This window comes from Salarias fasciatus, chromosome 1 (genome assembly GCF_902148845.1).
Source record: "Salarias fasciatus chromosome 1, fSalaFa1.1, whole genome shotgun sequence".
Lineage (NCBI taxonomy): Eukaryota > Metazoa > Chordata > Actinopteri > Blenniiformes > Blenniidae > Salarias > Salarias fasciatus.
Window position 1 is genome coordinate 23,070,191 of NC_043745.1, and position 13,866 is coordinate 23,084,056.

The window sequence follows — 13,866 nt, forward strand, 5'->3', positions numbered from 1 at the left end:
CAGTCAGCATCAATGTTTTGAGTCTCACAGGTAGATTTTTGCTCCTTATCTGACACCCCTGCAGAACAGATTTAGCTGTCTCGTGATGCACCAACAGAAGCGCTTAACTCCTCACATCAGCTGATAGGAGGACTCAGATGTACTGGTGTGTCCTCAAGCAGCAGGTGTCCCACAGTCCCTGATTTAGCCCGACAGTGTTTGAGATTACAAGGCTAATCCTCTCAGCTCAGGTTATCAGGGTACTTTTAGTTGTAGCTTTAGAGGACTGACTCCCAAGTGCTGGACCCGTATCATTTTGATCGACTGCTGCATTGTCTGACTCAGTGTTTTCTATCATCTGCTTCCTGCTGTGTTGAGTTCTGCTTTCCTCTCCTTAATGCACCAAATGCAAGAAAAAAAAAACACTTTAACTAGATAAATGTATTATTATCTCAACCCTGTTTATTTCTGTTTGCAGACTATATCTTTACAAAATACATGTCTTAAAATAATACAGTTAATGACTGTCTGGACATAGAAGTGTAAAAAAAAAAAAAAAAAAAAAAATCACTTGAAGCTTAGCATGCTCTAAGTCCTGAAAGTGGGTATTATTGTTTCCCAGTTGACCTACACTGGCCGGTTTATTGATGCTATCACCATGTCGCTGGCGTCATTCGCTGATTGGCTTAGCGTGTAAATGACACTGTCACAGAGAGTACACTGCGTAGATCCATTCATACTATTCTTAGGGGATTCATTGAGAAGAGAAATAGTATAGATGTGTTATTTCCAGATGAGTTTTGTCAATGCCTTTCACGTTGGTACGTACGTTTCACGTATGTAAAGTATTGAGCCACTAGGTGGCATATTTTACTTTGTTTAATCTTTATGCAGTATTTTTTAATCACTATTGTTTCATTATTCTGTCTGATAGGCCTTTTGTAATTAAGAAATCTTATAATATATCATACATTTCAGTTTTTCCTTAAGGTTATACATATAAACATAAAATTACATGTTGAACCCCGAACCAAGCACATCTCCTGTGTGATGGAAAAATAATGGTGTAGGCTTATTTAAAATTCCTTCTTGTAAAAGATGTTAATAAAGATAAAAATCAGGCTAATAAAAACGCATCATATTCTGTGTGGTAGTGTCTTGTTGAATATCTTTCCTCACAAAGACCTGAATGCAAAGCAAATATTAGTCATTCAATCTGTTGAGTATATTCATTTTTTTTCTGACAACACCTTGCTAAAAGATTGACAGAATTCAGTTCATCATATTTCCAAACTTTAATGAAAACGATGTTTGCACTATGTTCAGTTTAGAGATTAGAGAAATTCATACTGAGAGCAAGTCAACTGAAAATGTAGCTGCTTACCCATCTCATCTCTCTAGATGGCAATAGAGGACATGTAATTAGGCCCCCTGGGTCTATGGAATCTGCTCACAATTCACAAATTTAACAGCAGTAATTGGCATTTCCGGGAATTAAACAAATGCAAAGGCAGAAATAGCCCCCGGCTCATTTTTGTAAAATAAGCTACTGTTGCTAATTGTCTCTAGATGGATCGTGTGGTCTGGCTGCCCTAAAAAAAGCTCACAGGTACATTGTTTCTTTTACATTGTACCTGCCTCATTCACTGATTTGCTATTAAGTTGTATAAAATTTAAAATGTAGCTTTTTCTTACAGTTGAAGTTCTCTTTCAGGCTCATGAGGACCCAAGTGGATGCCAAAAAATGATTGTTAATGTATAATCTCAGATTTATTTATCTGGCTTTGTGCCATTCAGAACGACTTCTTTTTAAAAATCTTTGACGGTACATGTAATTTATATTCGATAAAGTTAGTGTTTCATTGTGAATTCTGACTCAACATGAGTACAATAGGTGGTAATGGGTTCAGTGAAGTTGGCGTGTTTTGGTGCTGTTCGTTGTTGAGTGTGCTTGCATGTGAAGGTCTTGATGAGTGCTTTCTTGGAGCAGATTCCGGGATGCTCTCACAGGAATGTTCAACCGGAACCCCCGGCATCAGCCTCATTGTGTCCTCGGCCGTCTACCATTGAATACAGATGGAGCTAATGAATCCGCCTCCTCCGATGGCTTTAGGGCTGCTCTCTGGTGTGGGGCGAGCCAACAAATATGAGCTGAACCTAGCAGGAATGCGCCTGGCACCCTGTCTGCCCTGTGTTTCTGAAGGGTTTGAGGGGGGGGGGGGTCATTGAGTTTTGAAATTTAGTGAGAGGAGGGGAGCTCTAATGAGAACCTGTAATCACTTAACAGAGACCAGGTGCTCCGTGTCCTGCTGCCGCAATGTGTCCCAGACAACAGAGACACTTTCAATGTACAAGAGCAAAGGGAGTCTGACAGAGGTCTCAGTTTTGTATGCAAAATGTTTATTGAATGACATTGTTATTGCTTCAACACAAATAAAATAGAACCATTTACAAATATATAATATATAACTATAAAACAGATATCTTATTACCACAGTTTTTGTAATAGATTAATGACAAATAGCTACAATGTTCACATATATATTTCTTCCTGTACAAAAATAGCTCTATCTGAATAAGCATTTTAATGTAACTTCTATATAATATTTTAAATAAAGGAACTCATATATACAGATACTTGCAATTAAAAAAAATAAAAAGATTGCACATGTTTTTGTACAAACAATAACATTTTTCAAGTATTATTCAATCCATTGCGGATTGGCACATTTCTCACAGAATTAAAGGCATTTTCCCTTATACAGTGTCCAAAACTTAATACAAACTGAGAGCTTTGGAGCTCTGTAGCCTATCTTCCTGTTTGGCTTTGTGATGAAGATGTGTTTTCCTGATGATTCATTTGACATAAAGTCCAAATGGAAAAGTGCAGACAAGTACTGACAGTTTAATGGAACGTGGCGTATAATCCTCAGAGGATAGCACTTATCAAAGTCCTGGTCTTGAGGAGGAATAGTGTTAAAGTCCAAGAATGTTAGAGGAAGTTTCCCCCTTCAAGCCAGAGGAGGTTTCCACATCGCCAAGTTTTAGCACTCATCTTTCCTCCCTCTGCCGAGCAGAGAGCAGCACCTGTAGTCCCGCGCCGCGCCGTGCCATCCAGTGTCTGTAAGCCCGCTGCAGTTGTCTGCAGCCTCCACCTTGCCGAGGTTCCGCCAAGTCCCAGACTTTGCTCTGACAGTCCTCAATCCTGGAACAAATGAGGTGGAGAGTACTTGGCAGGAGTCTGAGGCATTTCGAGAATTTCGGAACAGAGCAGAGAGGACACTAACGCCGAGCTACTCCCCTCGCTTTTTGTTCTCAGCTCTTCTTCTCGCAACTTCCCGCTCATGTCCGTCTGAGGAGAGCCTCAAGCCTGTGAACCTGCGAGTCGGTCGTGCTCCACGCGGGCCTCAGCCTGCCCTGCTCTAACCTCAGTGTGACTCTGTACTCTGGGAGGGATCGACGCCTCCGTCCGTATCCCTGCGGGCTGATCTTTTCGACGGGGGCATTCCCGATCCTCAACTTGTTGTTGAGCTGGTGCAGACGGTGTGCCAGGTCGTGCACCGTGCAGGTGGGCAGCGAACAGCCTTGCCGTCTGGACTGGTTGCCTGAATTCTTTGACCTCTTTGTTCGGACATTGATGTCAGTGCTGAGGGAGGAAAAAAAAAAAAAAAGGAAATATTAATTCATATTGCTCATTTCTGGAGGATGAATGTGTGCTTCTTGTTGAATGACTATGGCCAAGTAAAGAATCAAAATTTCCATGTCTTACCTGGAATGTGGCAGCAAAGTATCCCTGATATCCTCCGGTCTGACGAACTGCTCAGACTCTGCAGCCTTCTCGACTGATACGCTGTCAAGATCCCGTCTCAATCTGCTCCCCAGCCATATGCTGAGCCTAGAAGGAAGAAAAAAGTCCATTAATCTCAAGCAGATAATTCAAGAGACAGGCAACCGCTGAGGTAGACTCAACAGGCTGTTAGATGATTATTAAATTAATTACCCACTTAACTCACCTTTTTTTCAACAGGGGATTTACTTCAAGTTCCACACAGTGTGCTACTGTTGCCAGGAGGCAGCAATAGAGGAAAGACTGGAAGATCATTTTCATCTTGACTCCTGTGAAGAGCAGAGAAAACATTCAACAGTTAGTCATTTATGCCCAAAAATAATATTTAACCACATGAACCACATGCAGTTCCTCTTCCCATGTAAAGCTTGTTCATACAGTAATCCCATAAGTGTCACGCTTGTGCTTTACACAAGAGTCCAAAAGCCAAGTGATTTGCACATATCATTCATTTATTTAAAAAGTTAAGCTAAGGTCAGATTTTGCACGGCTAAGTAAACCTTCAACCATGCTTTGGGCCCCTGGCCAGCAATGCGAAGGACAGAGTCTACCAGCGAGGGGTCCAAAATAAGCGCCGCTCACATGTCAAACAAAAACTAAATTGTTTCTCAACTCAATTCTTCGATGACATAGAACACAACTACCTGCAACAAATAAGCAGTATTTGAGGTACTGCTTTTGATAGATGCTTCACACCAACTCCCTTCACAGACGCACAAGTTCAGAGCTGAACTGCTTATATAACTGCACAGATAACCTGTCCTTCTCTCTACACTAGTGCCCTGACCTCAAAAAAGAAAGGATAAATCCATCAGCTGTGAGCAAAGCAAATCACAGCCAGGCATTATATATATAAAAAAAGAAATTGCACATACCTATTGTTCTCTCACAAAATGTGTGTTCTTCTTGTTGAATCAGCTGTAAAGAGTACTCCACTGGTTTCTTGAAATTGCCACTGGTTCTGTGAGGCAGCTGTGTCACTCTGCTAATAGCTCCTACACACCAGACAGGGAGCCTTTATACAGGAGGTGGGAGGGACTCATTGACGGACACACACAGTCTCTCATCCTTTTTTCCCCACCCCAAGCAGCGCAACACTGCTGCGCTATTGCTCATGCAGTGCAACAGTGCAGCAGTCAACTGAACAAGAAATGAACTTCAAAAGTGATAGTTTGAGCAAAGTTTTGGATAAAAAATTGTTTCAGCATTAAAGATAGTAGTACTATCACTACAATTCTCTCATTACATAAACTTTATATGCCGATAAAAATTATTATTAACTCCCCTAAAATAGTTGTTTTCATTGTTTTTTTTTGATAGAAATACATATATATTCAACATCTCCATAAGTCAAATGCAGCACTCTCACTAAGAACAGATCATGTTCATTTGAGCTGAGTGCTTTCTGTTAGAGTGTGAGAGACCTAAACAATCACAAAAGAGAACCATTTGTCTTTTTGTATTTGATCTTCAGTGTCAGGTAGGCATATACCCCTTTCAGTCCACCTGGGTAAGTCTACAAAATAAAATTTGAAGAATGTCTCCACAGTCGGCTCTCCAGGGCACTCCCCGACACAGTGAAGTTCCATGTCAGCTTGAAAATACGCTGGGTGATGAATCTGAGATGTGGAATGAGACAAACATTGAGTAACTGATTAATTTAAGTGTGCTCAATGTATTTGTTTGTACGAGGCAAATATTTGACCCTGGACCCGCCATGTCATTTGTTTTCATATTGCAATTAATGTGAAATGGAATTTTACAATTATCCTGTCAGAAAATGAACTTGAGCAACAATGTATGACGTAGGGGCAATATTGACTGAGACATTTTTAAAATAAATCCGTGGATTTGTTGCTCTTTTAATGTATAAGTAATCCGACTTCATGTGCTCCACTTTGGAATGAACTCACAGAGCTATTAGAGTGACGGTCGGTCTGGCTCTCAACTCTGCCAGTCTGTGTTAAGAAATAGCAACCTCTCACAGGACATCACACCATCACGTGTGCACCACTACTACAATACTTTCAATAAAAATGCTAAAAAGGCATACAAATAACCAGCTTTTGTTTATTTCAGTCTTTGTGTCACTGACCCACAGCTTCAGAAGGGCTTTGACTGACTTATTGCTGAGCGTATAGCTCATAAACACTGATTGAGAATGTGGGTTCTGGAAAATTAACACAATGCTGTAAATACTGAAACACACACACACACACACACACACACACACACATACACACACACATACACATACACAGCTCTCTTATCATCAAAGAAATTCCAGTTAAGTAAAAAAAAGTTTTCCAGAATTAGTTGGTAGTAAAGATGCTTTCACTTCTGATGTTTGTTTCAGTTTCAAGTAAAATAGGAAACAAGCTCCCTCGGGTTCTTACGAAATAGTTTTGAGTCATTCTTTACAGTTAACATTCCTCTGTGGCACATTAACGTGCTTTTAGCCATATCCCATGCTTATTATAAAACGTTCCTGAATTTATTTATACATCATGCGACCTAATTTCAGCTGTAGGGTCATATTTCAAACTAAAAGAAAACAATATAAATGGTAAACACATGTGCAGTAAACGAGCAAAAAACTTTGTAAGCAGTTTGTAATGATAATTGCCTCCAGCAGACAAGTAATCCAAGCACCGGGACACAACAAGAGATGGTGCAATCAAGACAACAAATTTCTGCTGTTGCAGTTTGACTCCTTATATAGACATTCTGTGTTCGTCCTCTGTCAGGACAACCCTAACCCTAACCCTAACCCTGTCACAACATGACTGACAGTTTTACTGTAGAATTTATGCCATGAGCAGGTAGAGGTAGCAGGAATCCTGAGTAAACAATGTCACCTTTGCCAGGAAACACAGGCTTCAAACCCCAAAGGCACAAATTTGTAAGATGATTCATAACTATAGCACAATGAACTTATAAATGTCAAGGATTTAATGTTCCATGACTTTCCCAACATCCTTGTGATAAACACAATATACAAATCCCTGGTATGTACTATGTATTCCTACTTTGGCATGGGTTCAACTCTTTGTATTTCTTTTATGAGCAAACAAACCCAATATGTGGGAAATTAGAAAAACATTGAAAACTCTGATGAAGAGGGAGAGAAAGTACAGAGGAAATCGCTTACTGTGTTCCTGCCATTGTCGACAGCTTGTTTGCCTGTCTCCCAGACATGAGCCTGAGGACTGACCTCCACGTGCTACAGCTTGTGACAAGGCTGTACACTTGAGTTAAAATATTTTTCTGTATTTTAATCAACCACAGGATATTTCCATAGTACATGTAGAATCACAAGTACATTAAGTTGAAACATTTTCAAGGAACAAAAATGTCAGTGACAGAACCAAGAATAACTCCCCTTTGCAGGGGCAAAATATGCACAGTGATGGCAATCTCTGAAAGGCACTGGGTATTTAAGAGGAACAATAAATCACAACTTTAGAGATATTGCTTTTGACAGATATGCACATATTAAAAATTCAGTTACTTTCCAATGTTTTTTTTTTTTTTTTTTTTATCTTATATCAATTTGTTTTTCTGTGATTGCCCCCCCCCCCCCCCAGGCATTTTCAAGCAGCTTCAGGAATGTGTGCAGCCAACAACTTCACAGCAGCTTCAGGCTGAAATTACATTTTATAACAGGTTTCCCATTGTTTGTCTCAGTTAAACTAACATATAGTGTTCTTTTCGTGCTGCGGCTGGCCGCGATATAAAAGGGTCCTGTGCTTTGGGGCCAAAAAGAGGCTCTTGTTGGGACACAGTGCTGTATTTGTAAACTGGAGGGCCCACGCCCATGGATGTATCCCGCTCCGGCACGCACGCGCAGTGACACTCCTTCTGTCAAACATGGCTGTGCTCTGGAAGAAGGAAAAATGCTGAATTGTGTTGGTATATCTCTGGAAAAGCAGCAGACATGGCTAGATTGGCTGACTATTTTATTGTCGTGGGATACGACCAGGAGAAAGCCGGTAAGTGCGGCGCGCGGCGGCTCGCAGATCGAGCCGCGGGGCAGAGCTTTGCGTCCAGGCCGTCAGTCTGTGTGATGATGTTGATGCTAGATAGCGTTAGCTCCACGTTAGCCGCACGGCTAACCCGGTGGCGGGACTTTCTAACACTTTCTTTCCTTTCGCCCCATAAAACCGGCTCAGATGCCGATCGCCACCTGACGGACTCGTGTTTTGCAGATAAAGCACGCGGCTGACGCGCGCTCACCGGTTCACGCACGACGCGCTTCGCCTTCGATCCATTGACAGTTTCGGTGGTTTCAAAATCTGTCACATCCTGTCCCTGTTGATCGTGCTCCGGTCAGGTCCGAGGGACAAGTGAGCCTGTCAGCTCGCGGGGGGACACGCTTCAATACTCCTCACATTTAATCAATTAGCACCAATCCTGGCTCCTCCTTGATCATGTTTGCGCGCTGACTCAAGCTCCGGTAACGCTGGTTTGGGTGGCGCATCCCTGTTTCTCATCGCTGAGTGGTGACAGCTGGGGTCTTGTTGTGGATCTATTTTTGCACTTCTCAGACACACTTTGTAGAGTTGTGTGGATGAGCACTGCGGCTCTCGGTGATGGGCGTAACGTGATCCAGCTGTGACCAGGCAGTCTCTGTCTCAGCCCCTCTCCCTCTGCTGCTGCTGGACTGTGTGGGGACAGGAAACTGCTCAGGCTTCCACTTACATGTTCTGCCTCCGATCCAGCCTCAGATTGTTTTCTTCCAAGGCAGGAAACAGATCTGCACACATATCCCAAGCATTCATAGATAAATTGCAGAAAACATGTTTGCCATCACTTGAGCTCCATGATTCCCACTTTTTTTATAAGTGGCACAATGCAACAAGCCCAACTCTCATCAGTTTACCGTAATTCTTTAATTCTGTTGCAGAATAAGAAGTCTGGAAGCAGTGAAACTGCTATTTGGCTTATGTGCTGCAAGGGGACAAATAAAAGTCTCCTAGCTTCTTATCGTGGCATCCATTCAGCACCATGTGTGTCAGTGGAGAGCCAGAGCAGCTGAATCCTCTTAGTCGCCATAGTGTAGGATGCACAACAGGTAAACAGTGTTCTTCACCAGAGCTGGGCATTTCATCACCAAACTGATAAATTAATATTTTGTGCTTCGGGGATAAAATGTTCCTGGCGTTACCAGGAAAGTCTGAATAGATCCACATTCACACAGTCTCACCACAAGAAGACACGAGGGCCACAAGCTTAGTCCTCCCCCACCCACCCCCACCCCCTCTGTTGGCTGCTGATGCTGATGTTGATTGTGAAGAGACCAAGAAATTAAAGCTTTCAATCCCAGATTATGCTTGAATTTGGATGCTCTGACAGGTTTATCGACGTTTAAGCCTCTCTGGGGGGGTACAAAGGATGCCCGGATCCGCAGGGACTTTATATTGTTTGGCTTTGTTATGCGTTGATGAGTTTTAATGGAGCATATCAGTTGTAGTTTTCAGCTGCAGCCGGCTAAAGTTTGGACATAATGGAGAAATAACTTTTAAAACGGTTTTAAAAAAGCATTTTAAAAGACTTTACAGCCTCTTTCAGAGCACTGGCTCAGTTCACGGAAGACATAGAATGCCAGTTAGAACAATATACAGTAGGTCGTCTAGACGACAGATTTTTCCAGTCCACACTGCTCATTAATTCAAACCAGGAATCCCTTCATGGGTCACCACCAAGCATACCCTCTGTGCTCTGCTGGCTTTAGCTCCGTTGGCTTGACCCACTTCTCTTTGTTAGATTACTGTAGATGGATCTGCTGGAAACAACACTGAGCATGCAATCTGTTTAGGAATAGGCGCAGTTCCAGTTCGTAGTAAATCACAATCACATTATAACAACTGAATTAGCCCCTGTAAACTCTGAAGTAATTTGAAATCTGGAAACAATAGTCAGATTTGAATGGCAAACTTTGCAATAAAAAGAAGTAATTTCTTGATGAAGTGAGCTAAATTATTGTGTTTATGGTGTTAATAGTGACGAAGGCTGTTATTAAGTGTGAAATGCAGGCAGACATGGTGTCATGGGACTGAAGTTGCAGTAATGGCAAGTTTGGAGTATCCAACCATCAGGTCTGTTGTATTGATTGTGATGTGTTTCTGTCAGGAATGTCTCCTTCGAAATGCATGACCCACTTTCATTGATATGTGAACATGACTCCTCTCCTTCCTTTGTCCCTTGGGAATAATTACACATCCAGATTGTGTTTCTCCCGCTAAAACTTTTGTAATAGTTTCTTTGTGACCTATTTAGAATAATTTATTGAAAGACTCATACCCAGTGGGTCTGACCTTCCACTAGGGGCACCAGACTGAAATGATTAATGAACTGGAAATAAGGCAACTTCTGATACTTTACAGTTGATGGTTAAACATGTTATTGCTCCACTGTTCGTCATTTAGTAGCTACACACATGTGAGCAGTGGGCCCAGTCCGATAAAAGGGAACACGACCTTATGGTGCGATTCCACTATTAGAAATCTGAGCAGCCTCCCTGGGGGCAAATGTAACGAGCCACAAATCTTGGATTTATTTTCATGCATAATGTTGGAATGTGAAAATGTATTTTCTGATGGATGAAGGCTGCGAATGCCTTTTGCAGCAGGAGCGCTGCTCCTCTTTTCACGGGCGAGCATTTATATATGGTCTGGCATGCTGCTCACTATGAATTTCACTTTGCCAGAAAGAAAAGAGAATTTTTGCCCAGCTGCATCTCCCAAACAGTTCATTGGATGAATATCAGCAATCGTTATTGAATCAAACTGCATTTGGAATGTATTTTACAGACATTCTTGCCCAATTGTGTGACTTTATGGTCTGGAGTTTTTGGTCTGGACTCTGGGAATGACTTACGTAACAAGCATGTTCCTGCGCAAAAAAAAAAAAAAAACTTCCAGAGGAGCAAAATATTTCCATCTGCCAGTGTCTTTGGACTGTATAAATCTGCAACGTGTCACTCAATGCAACACCGTTGAGATGCAAGCTTCATATGTGGTCTAAATTCTTAATTCCAGTCTAGTCATACATCCCCTCGAAGCATTGTTTCAGTTATAAAAGCAAGTAAATTTCACTTTCACCCGCTCAAACTTTCATAAACAGACTGTCTGTTGCAACTTTCCCAGAGAGTCTTTGTTTTTCTGCTGGATCTTCTGGCACCTCCACAAAAATGTGTTAGGGCAAAAAATCCCACCACATTTTATTCTTTTTTTTTTTTTTTTTTTTTTTTAAATCAGAAATTAGCACGGATGCTTCAGGGGCTCTGTGTTGCTGACTGCTATTTTTTGCACTTATTTTGGCCTGTTTGAATTACCATAGTAACAACTAACAATGAAATTGCAGTAGTTTGTCTTCGGGATTGTCTTCCTTAACTGGTGCACTTGGATTTGTCTTTGTTTACCTTTTATCCGAGACCATAAAGTGGTTTTTAAGTTTGTGTTGGGCTGCACCAGTTGAGCTTGTTTCATTTAGCAGATCCTTTATATTGACTTCAAATACCGTTAGACTCACATTAACAACTCTGATGAACTTTGATGATCTCTTCACCTTTAAAATAGCGTTTTCATTCTTCTTGCACAGGTCAGCCGCATTCGTTATGAACTGCACTCTATATTATGCTTTTTCACGCACCGATTTCAACAGCTGGAGCATGATATCATAAAGACACCAGAAACCCAGGCTGTTGTTTACGAACTTACTCACAGACTGCATCAAAGCACATTTTTATGTTTACAAATTCTCCTAGCCTCTCTCAAAGATGTGTTGCATAAACAAACGTTCAAGCAAAGCCTTAACTTCTGATCAGATTCAGTGTTGTCACTGAAAAGTGTTAATTTATGCTCAGGTGATGGCTGGAAGCCATTCGTTAACATAACAAGTACAAAATCTGTCTAAATAATACCATAAAGTCAATATTGTTGGGTACACTTAGTTTTTTGAGCAGCTGCACACATTGATTCCTGCTTTGAGGTGCCAGGTCTTGAAGTGTTGCCATGTGTTGTTGTTGATTGTCTAAATCATTAGTTCTTCAAGTTCAGTGAAGTCGGAAAGTCTGTGTTCTTTTATCAGCTGTAACATAAGCACGTTTCGACATGGATATTCTTAAGCAAAAATTTTATTCAAATGCATCACCCAGTTATCACGTGTTTGTGAAACTCACCTAATTAACTGTAGACGCAGAAGCAGCGCAGACTTTTCCTCATGTGAAGGTGTCATTTTTGGCAGTATGTGCTGGTTTTCCTTCCTGTATGTTCACAACAAATACATTCAAGTTAGATTTCATGGAGAATGTGAATTGTAGACGGTCTGGTTTTAAATTTCAGTGTGTAAGTTTTTCTTTCAGTTGAAGTTGATGAACTAATGTAAGAAGCAATTTTAAATGAGCAGTTTTTGTCAGTGTACATCTGTTTTTTTCCTGGTTAATGAGATCCAAAGTCACTTTCACTTGAACCTTTTTGTATCCGTCCAGTGGCCCCGAAATGGCTGCAGGAATTCATCAGAAAGCGGAGACTCTCCTGCATCCTGAGTCCCGTCTGTCCCTGTATTATTTCAGCCAGAACAGCCTGCTTGTGTTTAACAAAGGGGTTCACATTATTGCCGTTTCTTTCAGCACGATGGCAGATGTTGTGCTTCTGTTTTACATCTCCAGCTCGCCTGCGTTGATTGTTTTCTTTTTAGCTCCACGTTTGGCAGCTTTTCGTCTGGATTCAAACTCTGCAGCGAGAGCCACTCCGACCACAATGGAGGAGTTCCTTCCTCTCTGTTATAGTTCAACACTGATATGTAGGGAAACTCCGCCGGCTACTGTTTGCCTGGTCACAGTCTGTTGATAAAGTGTTATACAAGTAAGAGTGTGGACATGCAAATTACAGTAAAGTTCATGGGAGGAACCGTTGTAGCCGTCATGTAAATATATCTTAGCAGATTGAAAAGGTTGGCATGATACAGCTGGAGCAACATTAGGTCATCTCCGGTAAAACTAGCCGGCCATCTCTTTAATCAGATGACACCAGATGACTGGATGACTGCTGTATTCTCGAACCTGATACATTGAACTTGCGTAAACTCAGTCGAAATGCTTAAGACTTGTCTGAAATGATTTGATATAAGGAGTACATGGAACAGACGTAACCCAGTAGGCCAGATTGATTTCTAAAAGCCTGTCAAGTTTTTTTCTTTATAACTTTCTTGGATGAACTGTCTGCCACCACAAACAGCATCGAGTGGAGCTCACTGGCTTGTGGAAGAAAGTTTAAAGCTGCTGACTCGCGGAGTCATGATTGAGTGTGTCATTGATTTTAGGTAGCACCAATGACTTATTTTATGAGCTGAGTGAAAGCACAAGTACTCAAAATAAAACTGATTTATTTATTTAAAGACTTTTAGATTTGTGGAAACTCACTTGAGTGACGCAAGCGGGTGGAAAGGTAAAATTAATCTCATTTGTTGTTTTATATGGAATCGAGCTGTATATTTATGGTCATTAGTAAAGTGGAGACTAAGAAAGTTTCTGTATGTGGAAATTATCATTGTATGGCTGTAATCACTTTCTCCACATCATTTAACAGTGGCATGACCTGAGTGTTGTGCCTTTATTTTCACAGATTTGGTCAGTTGTGGTTGCATTTGTTGTCTTTTAAAACCTTCTTCAAAACTTCATCCCTGCCAAACATCAAGCGGTTTATTTATGCGTGGCTTTCTCCACTGTAGCTGCATTGGCTCTGCTCTGGAGGCTGTTGTGATGACAGTCTTCAGAGATTTGCATTAGCTCCATGCTCAATGGGTTCGTTTCGTTGTGCCGTTGCTATACTGTGATGTACTTTTGGAGGCTTTACCTTCTCGTAGATGCATGAAGTCCAACACAAACCAAACAGTCCCCCAGAGCCAGCCATTAATCCAACCTGTCCTGATGTGATGACATGCCTGATCTCCTAATCACTGAAATACTCCAATGTAAATTCCCCGATGGAGTGGTTTTCTTCTTTATGTGTAGGTCTTTATGTTAAAGTCAATAAAAG

At 41.3% G+C, this 13,866-nt stretch overlaps 2 protein-coding genes across 3 annotated transcripts in view; one reads left to right on the forward strand and one right to left on the reverse strand.

Moving 5' to 3' along the window:
- Positions 1-3,078: 3,078 nt before the first annotated feature.
- Positions 3,079-4,802, reverse strand: adma (adrenomedullin a). Its single transcript, XM_030090523.1, has 4 exons — positions 4,702-4,802; positions 3,993-4,095; positions 3,749-3,874; positions 3,079-3,625 (listed from the first exon to the last, which is right to left on the reverse strand). The coding sequence occupies exons 2-4, from the start codon at positions 4,085-4,087 to the stop codon at positions 3,322-3,324; spliced, it is 525 nt and encodes a 174-aa protein (XP_029946383.1). The 5' UTR covers positions 4,088-4,095; positions 4,702-4,802; the 3' UTR covers positions 3,079-3,321.
- Positions 4,803-7,685: 2,883 nt separating this feature from the next.
- The window catches only part of sbf2 (SET binding factor 2), a 96,641-nt gene continuing 90,460 nt past the window's right edge, over positions 7,686-13,866 (forward strand). For both annotated transcript variants that reach the window (XM_030102558.1, XM_030102634.1), the window contains exon 1: positions 7,686-7,818. In XM_030102558.1, the coding sequence (XP_029958418.1) occupies positions 7,764-7,818 (55 nt within the window). In that variant the 5' untranslated portion in view covers positions 7,686-7,763. The remainder of the gene's footprint in view (positions 7,819-13,866) is intronic.

What these genes read in the sequence shown, in the direction of transcription:
- adma (XM_030090523.1), bottom strand. Translation starts at nt 4,087, where the DNA reads ATGAAAATGATCTTCCAGTCTTTCCTCTATTGCTGCCTCCTGGCAACA. An exon ending in AATCCCCTGTTGAAAAAAAG is followed by an intron (nt 3,875 to 3,992) that starts GTGAGTTAAGTG and finishes TCTTCCTTCTAG; the next exon opens with GCTCAGCATATGGCTGGGGA. An exon ending in ACTTTGCTGCCACATTCCAG is followed by an intron (nt 3,626 to 3,748) that starts GTAAGACATGGA and finishes TTCCTCCCTCAG; the next exon opens with CACTGACATCAATGTCCGAA.